A 12,104-nucleotide genomic window follows, 5' to 3' on the forward strand; every position below is an offset into this window, starting at 1 on the left:
TGGGGATAAGGGGAGTTGTGGGTGCTGGGGGGATTGCGTGAGGGGGGCTGGGGGGCTGAGAGGAGTGTTTTGGGGGTTGGGATTTGGGGTTCAGTCAGGGTGCTGGGGGACTGTGGGGGTTTGGGGGTGGGGAGGCTGTGTGGTTGGGGGGCGGGGTGCTGTGCCCCATTCGGATCTGCTGCTGCTGATCCCCCCACCTCCCAGCTCCTCCGTGCAAAATTCCCCTCGTGATGCGTTCCTTTCCATTGCAGCCTTGTTAATCGCTGCCCTCCATCTCCCCAAGAAGCTCTGGGAGGGGCTTCCGTGGGTTTGCGATGGAGCTGTGGGGCAGCTTTGCGGCAGGGCTGGTTGCAGCACTGGGGTTGCAGCGCTGGGGTTGCAGCGCTGAGGTTGCAGCAGGGCAGAATGCAGCAGACAGGTTGCAGCATTCAGGGTGCAACACTCAGGTTGCAGCAGGGCAGGGTGCAGCTCTGCTGTCCGCCTCCAGCGAGTGTCGCTGCCGGCCCAGCAAAGCCCCGATCCTCCGGGAGCAGCGCTGCCCCATGGCAGCTCAGCGAACCCCCCTCACGCCCCCCCCCTCCCCGTCACCCCCTGATGCGAACCAGCGATGCTGGGAGCTTTGGGTGCACGCAGCATGCAAAGCTCTCCTTCTGTCCACTGATGGAGCTGATTTTGTCCCGTCGGGTGGTGACACACCTCCCCCCCCTTCCACCCCCCGGGGCCCCCGGGGGGGCCCCCCCCCCCAAGCTGCTCCCTGCTGGGGGCAAAGCTGCTGCTCTGGGCAAAATGCAGCAGCAGCACTCGGTGCTGTGAATGCAATGCCACGCGTGCAGCCCACTGCCCACATCCCACCCCACAGCACCGACCCGGCACCCAGCACTGTTCCCATCATTGCACTGCAGCTTTGCAGATCCCTCCCCCATCGTTGCCCATTATTTTCCCATTGCATCGCTGCGTTGGAATCTCCTTGAATGCACTCGGTGTTAATTGGAGGGCAGTTTTTGCTCGGCCTCTGCTTGCTGCTGCAGGAACAGGGAAATGGGGAGGGGGGGAGGAAGGGGTGGGTGCACCACTGTGTGCATCTCTGTGTGCTCTGACCTCGGGCCGAGGCACAGGAATTGCTGGGACTCACAGCAAAGCCTTTGGGGGGTTGCAGTAAAGTGGGGCTTGGGAGATGGAGGGGGGAAATTAAGAGGCCAAACCCCAGCATTGCAGGAACGAAAGGGACGTGGATGTGCAACAGGGGGAGAGGAGCAGCAGCGAGGTGGGGTGCAGAGCTGGGACTGCACTGCGTAGGAACTCTGTGCTGGGAGCAATGCGAGATGTTCCCCTCCTGGCAGTAGGGATCTGCAGAGCTCTGCTGGGAGAAAAGGGGAGCTCTGGGGTTGGACACAACCGGAGGGAGGTGGGGACATCAGGGTTCAGCTGCAGCCCCATCAGCAATGACAAACCTGAGGGTCTTGGCTCCCCCCAGCTCGGTGTCACCCCATGGGGTTCCATACAGAAACGCAGCCCTGAAGCAGCTGTTGGTGTTTGCAGGGCTGGAAAAGCACCAGGAACTATTTGGGGGCCGTGAGTCAGTGCAGAACAGCGTGGCCCCATACACGAGTCCGGCCCCCATTGCCCTCTGCAGCCCCCGTTCCTCAGCTCCAATCCCCCAGGACCCCCACCCCTATGGATCCCCATTGCTCCCCCCCATTACTCCAGCATGGCACCCCAGCAGCACGCAGCCCTCCCAACTCCCAGGGCTTCCCCTGCACCCACAGCACTGCAGGAGGTGTGCAGCTGCTCGGTGCCCCCCCAGGCACTTATCTGCAGCTCCCAGGGGCTGCTGTGTGCTGATAAGCACTGGGTGCTGCTGCACGCTGACCCCCAACCCCGTATCACAGCATGGGGGGGTGGGGGAATGAAGCTGAGCTCGGGGGGGGCAGTTGGGCAAAAGACCAACAACCAGTCAATAATAAATAATAATAATAAAAAAACATTTATTTCCTTTTTCAGATGAGATCCGTAGTGAAGCCCCAGTGTTGGTTCCGGGCCCACATAGGAGCACAAACACTCAACAACCAGAAATAAGTTAAAGTGGAGCTGTGGTGCAGCAGAAACAAACCCAGGGTGGTGCTGCAGCATGGGGGGAAAGGGGGGCTCCCCATGGCTCCCCCAGCGACCCGCACTGAGGGGAAAGGCACATGGGGGGTGGGGGGAGGGCAGGGGTACCCCATATCCCAGCCCAGCAGTGCTCCAAGGGAACCCCCCCCCCCAGCAGTGTGCTGTGCAATGAAGTGCAGCGGGGGATGAGGGGCACTGGGGGGGGTCCCTCGTGCTGCAGGAGGAGGGCAGCTGAGCCCCCCTCCCAACAGCCCCCCCCCCCCCCCCCACATTGACACGCTTTGGAGTGATGGGTAGGGAAAGGAGAAGTGCTGCCCATCTCTTGGCACTGAGCCCCACTGCCCCAAAGGGATGTGGGGCAGGGGGGCAGCAACCCCCCTTGTCCTCAATACAGGCAGGAGAGCAGAGCTGAGGGAGCACTGCTGCAGCAGAGCCAAGAGCACCATGCATGGCATGGGGGGAGTTCTGCACTGGGGCTGGGGGGAGGGGGCACCCAATGGGCCCCAACTGCTACGAGGTGGGCAATGGGGGTATGGAGATGCAGAAGGAGGAAGCAAAGCCTCACCCCAACAGCAGGCAGGGAGAGATGGCACAGGATGTGCGGATGCAACACAGACACCCCCCCAGTTCCCCATTGCAGTGGCACAGAGCAGGCAGGGGGTGAAAAAAGGCACTGCAGGTGCTGCAGCCCCCACCCCAACCCCTGCCCAGGGCCCAGGTTCAAGGCACTTCCAGTCCCCAATTGCAGGGGGCTGAGGCTGAACCCTGGGATGAGGGGGGGACACCAACATGACACCTCTGTGCCTTCAGCCCCCTCCAGTCCACGTGCAGGGGGACGTACCTGAGGGTCAGGATGGGGCCGGGAGGGGGGCACAGCAGCATCATTGCTCATGTCACTCCAGGAAAAGGGGCTCAGCTCCACGGGGCTCCCCCCAAACAAGGCACACAGCAGCCCCACTTCCACCCACCCCACTAGGACACAGGGGGGGTGGGGGGACCCACTCAGAGACCCCCCCTATCCCAGCATAAGGGGCACAAATACCCCATTCCCCCCCTTATCTCTACATCCGTAAGGCAGGAGGCAACATCCCAACACAGTCCTCACAGTGTCAGCTCCCCCCAGGTCCCAGCCCCCCCCAAGCAGAAGGAGGAGGACTGGGGGGGGATTGGGGAGCTGTCAGGTCATGTAGCGTGTGACAGCACGCAGGGCATACAGCAGGGCAGCCTGCAGCCGGGCCTCCAGCAACAGCAGGTTGACGTGGACCTATAGCAGGACAGCAGGGTCAGCACATGGGGGGGCTCAGCCCCAGAGCCCCAAAAGAGGGGGAAATGAGGGGTGGGGGGGAGGGTGGAGGGGGGCAGCACCTTTTCTGAGTGCTTGAAGTGCCTCCAGAACTGTGCATACATCCTCTTGGTGGTCTTTTCAGGGTAGCAAGCCACTGTTTTGATGTACACCTTCAGGCTGCGCTCCAGCAGCTGGTTCACCTCTCCGTAGTCATAGTCATCATAGCTGGGGGCGACGGAGAAGGGAGGGGGACGTCAGCCCTGTGCCACAGCCCCTAACCATCAGGGCACCCATTTCCAGACCCGCATCCCCTCAGCTGAACCCAGGGGCTGCTGCAGGGTTTGGGGAGCAGAGGAGGGACCCACCGGATGCCGAAGACACAGTGCACGTAATTCCAGATGGCGCGGCGCAGCATGGAGGTGTCGACGCCGCAGTGCATGGCGATGGTGTTGTAGGTCAGGTTGTAAACGACCTGGAACTTCTCGTCCAGCAGCTGCCCCACGTCGGGGTACAGCCGGTTGATGAGGGAGAAGCCGTGGTCCTCCCAGGTGTAATCCTGAAGGGAGAGAGAGCGCGGGGCAGACGGTCACCCCTCCATCCCTCTCTGCTACCAGCGCTGCTGCTTTGGCTCCAGCCCGGTCCCAGCCCTCAGCAATGCCCCACGTTTGGGGGGAGCGGAACCCACCTGAGCACGGAAGGTGGGGGGCGCCTGCTCGCCGCGCCGCGTGAAATCCTTGTAGCCAAACTCGGGGTCCTCCACAAAGCACAGCACACCAGACTGCAGAGCATGCTCCGTGACATCTGCAAGGTGCAGCTGTGAGCACCGGCGTGGGGCCGCCCGCAGCCCAGCAACGGGGCCAAAGTCCCCTACAGGGACCCCCTCCTACCCGATGGGGCCACCAGCAAACTCTCCGTCTTCTCCATCTCGAAGCGCGTCGCCATCTCCTCCTGCGTGACGCCCTCCTCCTCCCTCTGGCTGTCCCGCAGCAGCTGCATCCTCTCCATCAGCGCCTCCACCTCACGCACGGCATCCCTGCCCTGGGGAAAGAAGAGGGGATCGGTGCCACTGGGGGGCTGCAAACACTGTGCCTCCCCCCCCAAGCCTTCATACAAGGGGCCGACCCATACCCCATCCCTCAGGGCTTATGGGGGAGACCCCAGCAGGACGGCACCACCCCAGATGGTGGTAATTCCCCCCCACCTCTTACCCCCGAGCACCCCGTGCTGTCCTCAGCTGTGGGGCTGCTGTCGCTGTGGGGTGAGGGGGGTCTGCAGCCGTGCCCCCCATCCTGCCCTGCCTCGGGGTTGATGCCGCAGCCGAAGACGAAGGAGGCAAGAGAGTGGTAATGGGTGAGCAGCACCAGCGCCTGCACCAGCTCTGCCAGCGACCAGCTGTGCTCCCCTGTCTTCAGCAGCGCCTGTGGGGGGAGATGGGGGAGACAACGGGGCTCAGGCTCCGTGCCCCCACATCCCACGGTGGAGGTGGGATGGAATTTGGGACGCACCCCCTCCATACACCATGTGTTCCCATCCACTGCCCCTTCCTACCCACCCACCTGACTTACGGCCCCTTTTGGGTTAAACCCAAGGAGCAACGTGGCCCCCAGGGCCACCAATCCCACCCCCCCGACTGCATTTTGGGGTCTCCCACCTCGATGTGCTCCTTGGTGATGAGCCAGGGTCGATGTGCCAGCAGCTTGTTGATCTCGTTCAGGTTCCTGAGCTTCTGGGGGGCGCAGTGCAGCCCCTGCAGCCACGCTGGGTTGCCCCCCGCCTGCAGGAACTCCCCCATGTGCAGCCCCACCAGGTAGGTGCACTGGTGCCGGGCTGCTGCCTGCAGGGACAGCCGGACGATCAGCACCAACCCCAATGCCAGCCTTTGGAGAAGCCACACAGGGACCCCACCACCACCCAGAGGGGTTTCCCTGGGGACAAAGCTTGGGGGGGGGGGAGCCCTGCATCCCAACATCAGCCCTCTGGCTGTAGAGGAAGCTGGGAACCCCAAAAGCGACCCCAAAGTGGCTTCTGAGAGATGGCATGGCCCACAGCCGGGGGTCCCACGCTCACCATGATGGCGATGTAGTGACGTTTGTGGTAGGGGAGGGGTCCGTCCATGCGCAGCAGGAGGTACTGAGTCTTCCAGAAGCTGCTCAGGTACTGGGGGTGCAGCCCCATCACCATCGTGATGTTGTCCACGCGGCCGGCAGAGACGAAGGCTTCGATCAGCAGCTGCTGCCGACTGCTCTCAATGCCCTCCTGCAGAATCTGGATCCCACAAGCCCCATTTAGGGCTGCTTCCCCCAAAGAACGTGTCCCGTCCCCCCCCCCCCCATCCCCCCTTTAGGGATACTCCCCCCAAAAGATGCCCCCCAGTCCTTATATAGGGCCACTCACCCCAAAGGATCCCTCCACAGCCCCCATTTAAGGCTGTTTCCCCCAAAGGATGCCGTCCCCCGCCCCCATTTACAGATACTCACCCCCAAAAGATGGCCCCCAACCCCCATTTAGGGTCCCTCAACCCCAAAGGTTGCCCCCCCAGCCCTCATTTAGGGCTGCTCACCCCAAAGGCTGCGCCCAGCCGCCCTCCTGCTGCCCTGAAAGGACACCTCCGGCCATTCCCACCGCCTGACCCCCCATCCCCATGGGGTGAGCCAGGTTCGGGGGACCCCATGGCAGCCCCACACAGCCTGCTCAGCACCGGGTTGTTTATGCAGTGGGGAGGAGCCGACGCTCACCACCCCCCGCCGGCACGGTGACGAAAGCACAGCCCTATCTCTGCCCGAGGAGGAACCATCTGTGTGCCGGCACCCAGTGCTGCGATAGGGCTGTAGGGATCCCCAGCTTTGGGGTGGGAGGAGGGCACAGTGCACAGCACTCCCCAGTGCTACACAGGGGAGCAGCAGCTGGGCAAGCAGCAACGCTGCATCCCAGATCCCACCCCTCTCCAAGCCGGGTACCACCAATAAGAGCCCCCACACCAATAGGGCCGCGTCCCCTTCACCCATATGGGATGCACCCCCCGTTGATGCTGGCAGCGATGCCCTTTCCCTTCTTACCTCCTCTGCAGGGATGAAGGCGCTGGGCCCCCTCCCCAGCTGTGGGGGCACCGGGATCCCTCTGTCCTACAGGGAGGAAAGAGCAGCGGTGTCAGCCAGCCCTGGCAGCGCTGGGACGGGGGGGGGGGTGACGTGGGGCCGTCACCGGATGGGTGACTCAGGGTCAGATCTCCCCCCAGCCACGGCCATCAGCGACGGGTGTTGCATCAGGCTGATGAAATCACAGACGGGCGTTGCTGGGAGGTGTGACAGCAGGACGGGGCCAGGAAGAGCAGCAGCCTGCACAGCCGTGTGCCTCAATGGGGAAAAGCAAAATTCAGAGCCTGGGGGGAAGCTGTGGGGGTGCTGGCTGTGTTACACCACCCCACATCCATGCCTGCCTGCACCGTGGGACTGGGAGCCTCACACCCTCCTGTGGGTTCACAGTGCTGGAACACAGGGAGGCAGCAGAGCCCGATCCCCCCATGCACCCCCGCACTGCTGGGCTGCCCCCACAGCCCCCATCCCATTTCTGCACCGGTGGAAGACATGCACAGCACCGCTGCTGCATTAACGGAGCACCCCCAGCAACCCCCCGTCTCATGCTCCCATTTCTCCCAGCCCCTCTGTGGGATGTGGGGCAGCAGTGGGACACCAGGACCAGCCATAGCGTCAGGCTGTGCTCCACCACCTCTGCAGGGACTCCTGCAACCAGAGGGATGCAGTGGGATCCCTCACACAGCAGATATCCACCCCTTTTGGGGCCGGGAAAGGCGGGACGCAGCCCATGCAGAGACCCCACATCCCCTGCATGGGATCCCTGCAGCATCGAGCAGAGCGAGCGCCTCTCCCAGCAGCGCTCTCCAAAACCACCCCAAAAGCACAGCTGTGCTCCTTCAGCCCATTGGCACAAAGCTCTGCCCCACGCAGCAGCACATTCACCTGCAGGACGTGGCATGGCAGAGGGCTCTCCAGCAGTGCCAGCACCCGTGCGCAGCGCTGCTCTGCCAGCTGTCCCCACAGCACTGCGGGGAGGCGGGGGGCACAGCGCCCATCCCAAATGGGATGGGATTTGGGGGGGGGGTGACACGAGGCGGCCAGGTGGCAGCTGTCAGTGCAGCCACGCGCTCCCAGCGTGATGGGCAGCACGGCCCCACGGGCACCTCGTGGGCACCCACATTCCCATGGCCCTGAGCACACGGGGCACTCCTGCCCTGAGTCACGGCGGAAACAACAGGGGGTGACAGCAGGGTGACAGCAAGGTGACAGCAGGGCCAGGCTCGTGCCATTAGCGCTGAGCACTGCTCTGACTCACAGCAGCCAAACCGGTGGCGAAGGAGCAGCTCAGCGGGCCGGCGAGCAACAGAGAAACCCCATAAAGCAAAGCTGCAGCCCCCAAAAACAGCCGGGACTCGGCGGAGCTCTCCCTGCTGTGACAGCTCAGGGTGACCTTTGGAGGTGCATTTTAATCATTGCTGTAATGTTTTGCTGCGTGAAGCAATTCCTGAGCTTAACCCCTGCTGTGCTGCTGTGGGGCAGCACTGCGTTCTGCAGGTGGGGAAACTGAGGCACGGTGGTGATGCTGCGGCCCCGAAGTGCACAGCAAGGCTGCGGGGGGGCAGGGGAGGCTCAGCCCCAAGTGGAGCACCAGGGGAAGGATGGAATGCCCCCAGAGCAGTGCCAAGCATTGCCCTGCGCTGCTGCCAGGGCTCAGTCAGGTGTTGGAAAATCGTTCCTGATAAGGAGAGGTTAAACAAATACCCTGCAGAGACCCTCTGAGAACCATCCCACATCTTTGGGTTGGGGGCTCAGCGCAGCCCCACTGATTGCTGCCCCTGCCTACAGACAGAGGCAAGTCCCAAACCGGGGAGATGCAGCAGGAGGGACACCCCAGGACTCCCAGTGCAAACAGCCCTGAGTTCTGTGGGACCTTTCCCAGCCCTTGGAGCGGCCCCAAGCCTCACATGAGACCTGGGGGGCGGCTGCCCTACACCTGTATGGCGACCCAGACCCGCTGGGATGGGGATTGAGCGTTATGGGACTCCGCTCAGGGTCGCACCGCCCTCCCACCCCATGCAGCCCCGGCATAGCGGGGCACCCGCGCACTGCCCGGCACTGGGGCGACGCAAAGAGACGCACCGTGGGGGGAAGGAGGGAACAACAACAACCCAAACCCCAAACCTCCGCACGGACCCGCGGTCGGGCAGTGGGGCAGCGGTGCTCCTTTCTTACCTCCTCGCCCCGCAGAGCCCCGCATCCCAAACGCTCCTCCAGCCCCGGAGGGCAGCACTGCGAACCGGCCACCAGCATGACACCGCGACGGGGACGGCGTGAGGGCGGCTACGGAGCGCTCATAACCACAACGCCGCGTTTCGGGGCCGCTTTCGGGACCGTGGCGCTTTTTGGGGCCGCGGCGCTTCTTAGGGCCGTGGGACCCGGAGCGCTCTTTCATAGAGGGTGTGAATGGGCGCCGGTCACGCCCCCTCCCGTCGTCTCCACCAATGGCGTCGCGGGGGTGTGACCGACGCCTGCCCGCCAGCCAATCAGCGATAGGCGCGCGGGGCACGCTGGGAGCTGTAGTTTGTTTTGCTCCTCTCGCAGCCCCTTCCCCTCCCAACCCCCACCACACGAGGAGGGCGCGGAACCGCCTGGGATGCGGCGAGGAGCTGCGGGATGAGCCGGAATAATAGCGAGCTAATTAAATAAGAAGAACAAAATAATAGGGCATAATAAAAATAATGGGAGCGACGGCCCCCCGGCAGCCGCAGACAGAAGCGCTGATAACAATCTGGTGCTCCTTGACAGCTCGCACACGGCAAAGTCCAGCAAACAGCTCTCGCTGCACAAACAACTCCGGCTTTGCCTGGTAACAGCCTCCTCCTCCCGCTCCTCCGGGCTCTGCCAATTAGCGGCAGGCGGCCCGGCTCGTTGGCGCCCTGCCGGCTTCGGGAAGGGTGAAATGCAGAGCGGGCAGCTGCTCCGGTGCCCCGCTCCTTTCACGGTGCTTTGGGGTCTGCCTGCAGCCCCGCCGTTTCGGGTGGGGGGTTTGGAGGTGGGAGTCCCTGCGTCTGTCAGCCCCGGTGGCGAGGGGGCAATTTGGGGATCACATCCTGACGTGGTTCAGCTCTGCTGGGAGCAGCGGCGACTGCTTGGGATGCGATGTAATTAACGGGCTGAGCAATTAGAGGGCTCTGTGGGGCTGGATGCAGCCCGGGGCACTCCCAAGCTCTACCACAGTGATGAACACCTGGAGCTGTGGGTGTCCAAAGTTCTCTTCTGCCCCCAAACTGCCCCATGAGCAGCTGGGATCCCAATCCTCCCCATGCTGGAGATCCCTTCGTTCCCAGCCCTAAATCTGCAGGATGGAAGCAAGGAAGGACACACAGAGAGAGAGGCTGCAGCCCTGCGTGACCCCATGCTAGAAGCATTTGGGTTTGCCTTATTTTGGAGGGAGGGGCTGCCTCTCCTTCCCCCTTTCCAAAGCCCTGGACACGAATTGGAGCACACTGGAGCTGTGGGCACACACCAGGCAGGGGCCAGCCGTGCTGCCAAACATTAAACCCAGAAATATCCCCTCTGAGGGCCACGAGGGCTGCACCAGGAGGCTGCTGACCCAGCGCTGGGCCGTGCCCCGTGTGTGCTGTGCTGCTGTGCTGCTGTGTTGCTGTGCACTCACTCAGCAATAAGGAGCTGCACACCATTCCCCATCTGCTCCCCGGCTCCAGGTCAGGCGACCCCGGCCTTCCCTGCAGCCTCAGCATTTTTCCTGTTCTGTTTGTGCTGCTCCTTCCCACGCAGCAGCCGGTGTGGGCCAGCAGCAGCTTCACACCCTCGAGAGCAGCCTGGCACAGTGAGCTGCCCTGTGGGCGCCTCCAGCCCTGCGGGTTTCTCTGGCCCCATCCCATGGGGTCCTGCTCCTCCCCCAGGACCAGAGCGGCAGCATCCCAAGGGAAAACACCTGGGTGTCCCTCACTGCCCACCCCATGAGCTGCTGTGGAAAACCCAGGCAGGCTTTTGCTCCGTTTTGAGCTTGCTAGGAAATAAAATAGCATGGCGTGGCATTAGCTCTGCGCTGGCTAATCCTGCTGCGTTCACTGCGCGGCAGCAGCTCGGCTCCTTGTGGTGCCCGTTGGAAGCAGGGTGGCAATGAGAAGCAATGTTTTCTCAAGGGGAAACCCAGTGTTGGACTGAGCACCCCGCTTCCAGAAACACCCATCACGGCTGGCTAATTACACAGGGCCTGAGAATGCCCTGGTTAACAAGATGCTGACTGTACAAGTCTGTTGATTTAGTTTAACAGCATGCTGTAAGAAAGCTAAACAGGAAGGCGAGCCTGATTGCCTCAGATAAGTCAGCTGAGAGCAAACAGAGGGCGGTGTGGGGTGAGCTGCTGCCCCCTGGGACCCCAAGGACGGGGAGGGCAGAAGTGGGGCTGCCCAGTGAGCAGGGAAATTCTGTGCAGGAGCACCCAGAGGGGAGCTCAGCCAAAGCGCAGCGCTCAGCTCTGCAGCAGCTCTAGGATTCGCGCGAGAGCCTTTGGACTCGTGCACGTCCTGGGGCTTCCTTGGGAAGAAGGCAAAGGGCAGCAGAAGGAGAGGCAGAGCAAGGCTGGCGCTCGCCGCCCTGGATCAGGAACAACACAACTTTCTGATGCCCTGTTTGAAGACACAAACCTGCTGCCCCCAGGGCACGCCACAGAGCCAACGCTCCCAGAAAGCCCCAGCAATTAGGCAAGGAGTGGAAGGGAGCGTGTTTGGGGCTAATTACTGGCTGGGGAAGGCAGTTTGCTCCTGCTGCGGGTTCACTCCTGCTGCAGGTACGTGCTGTTGGGCTGCAAAACTGTTTATTCATTCCTGTGTACAAGTTGCAGATCTTTGCCAAGGGGCTTGCAAGGCTGGAAAGCAGTTTGCTGCAAGTAATCACTTGAAAAACAAACACACAGCACTAATCCTCTTGGTTGGATCTCCAGAAACGCTTTGCAAGAGGTTTTCATCGTGCCCTGAAGTCCCACCTCCAGCTGCACAGATCAGCACTGCTGAAACTGCAGCCCTTGGGCTTTCAGGTCTCTGGGGCAGGAGACTGGGAGCAGCAAAATGCCTGCCCACCTGGAACCGGGCTGAAATGGAGCAGCGCTGCTCCAGAAGTCTCACTTTCGCCCCCGATTTCGGCTGGCAGGAATCAGTATGTAATATCTTTTCAAGTGCATTCAACCACTGTCAAAACCCTCTTTTCCTGAGGCTTTGAAACAGAAATGGAGCGATCACGGCCCCAAATAATAAACACACGTACACAGATGCCCTCCTGCAAGAATCCAAAGTGCTTCAGAAGGAGTGGATGAGCCACAATGAGGAGGAAATGAGCGCTGGCAGATAAAGGCAGGAGCCACTCTGTGCTCAGCCAGGCATTGCTGGGCTCTGCACACACTGCTGGGCTCTGCTCACACTGCTGGGCTCTGCACATACTGCTGGGCTCTGCTCACACTGCTGGGTTCTGCTCACACTGCTGGGTTCTGCTCACACTGCTGGGCTCTGCACATACTGCTGGGCTCTGCTCACACTGCTGGGCTCTGCACACACTGCTGGGCTCTGCTCACACTGCTGGGCTCTGCTCACACTGCTGGGCTCTGCTCACACTGCTGGGCTCTGCACACACATTGCTGGGCTCTGCACACACTG

At 62.2% G+C, this 12,104-nt stretch overlaps 1 protein-coding gene across 2 annotated transcripts; it reads right to left on the minus strand.

Moving 5' to 3' along the window:
- Positions 1-1,961: 1,961 nt before the first annotated feature.
- Positions 1,962-8,841, minus strand: SESN2 (sestrin 2). Of its 2 annotated transcripts, XM_042894651.1 has the most exons (10): positions 8,662-8,841; positions 6,451-6,516; positions 5,462-5,659; positions 5,046-5,228; positions 4,603-4,812; positions 4,282-4,432; positions 4,080-4,195; positions 3,760-3,950; positions 3,475-3,619; positions 1,962-3,373 (listed from the first exon to the last, which is right to left on the minus strand). In XM_042894651.1, exons 1-10 carry the CDS (start codon positions 8,737-8,739, stop codon positions 3,287-3,289), a joined length of 1,425 nt encoding a protein of 474 aa, XP_042750585.1. In that variant the 5' UTR covers positions 8,740-8,841; the 3' UTR covers positions 1,962-3,286. The 2 variants fall into 2 exon arrangements, with proteins under 2 accessions (XP_042750585.1, XP_042750586.1); XM_042894652.1 differs by lacking the exons at positions 6,451-6,516; positions 8,662-8,841 and adding an exon at positions 5,955-6,114.
- Between the last annotated feature and the right edge of the window lie 3,263 nt (positions 8,842-12,104).

This window comes from Lagopus leucura, unplaced genomic scaffold, assembly GCF_019238085.1.
Source record: "Lagopus leucura isolate 7727_CA_CO unplaced genomic scaffold, USGS_WTPT01 136-13_obj-0_obj, whole genome shotgun sequence".
Lineage (NCBI taxonomy): Eukaryota > Metazoa > Chordata > Aves > Galliformes > Phasianidae > Lagopus > Lagopus leucura.

What these genes read in the sequence shown, in the direction of transcription:
- SESN2 (XM_042894651.1), bottom strand. Translation starts at nt 8,739, where the DNA reads ATGCTGGTGGCCGGTTCGCAGTGCTGCCCTCCGGGGCTGGAGGAGCGT. An exon ending in CCTTCATCCCTGCAGAGGAG is followed by an intron (nt 5,660 to 6,450) that starts GTAAGAAGGGAA and finishes TGTGGGATCCAG; the next exon opens with ATTCTGCAGGAGGGCATTGA. An exon ending in CACTGTGTCTTCGGCATCCG is followed by an intron (nt 3,620 to 3,759) that starts GTGGGTCCCTCC and finishes CGTCGCCCCCAG; the next exon opens with CTATGATGACTATGACTACG.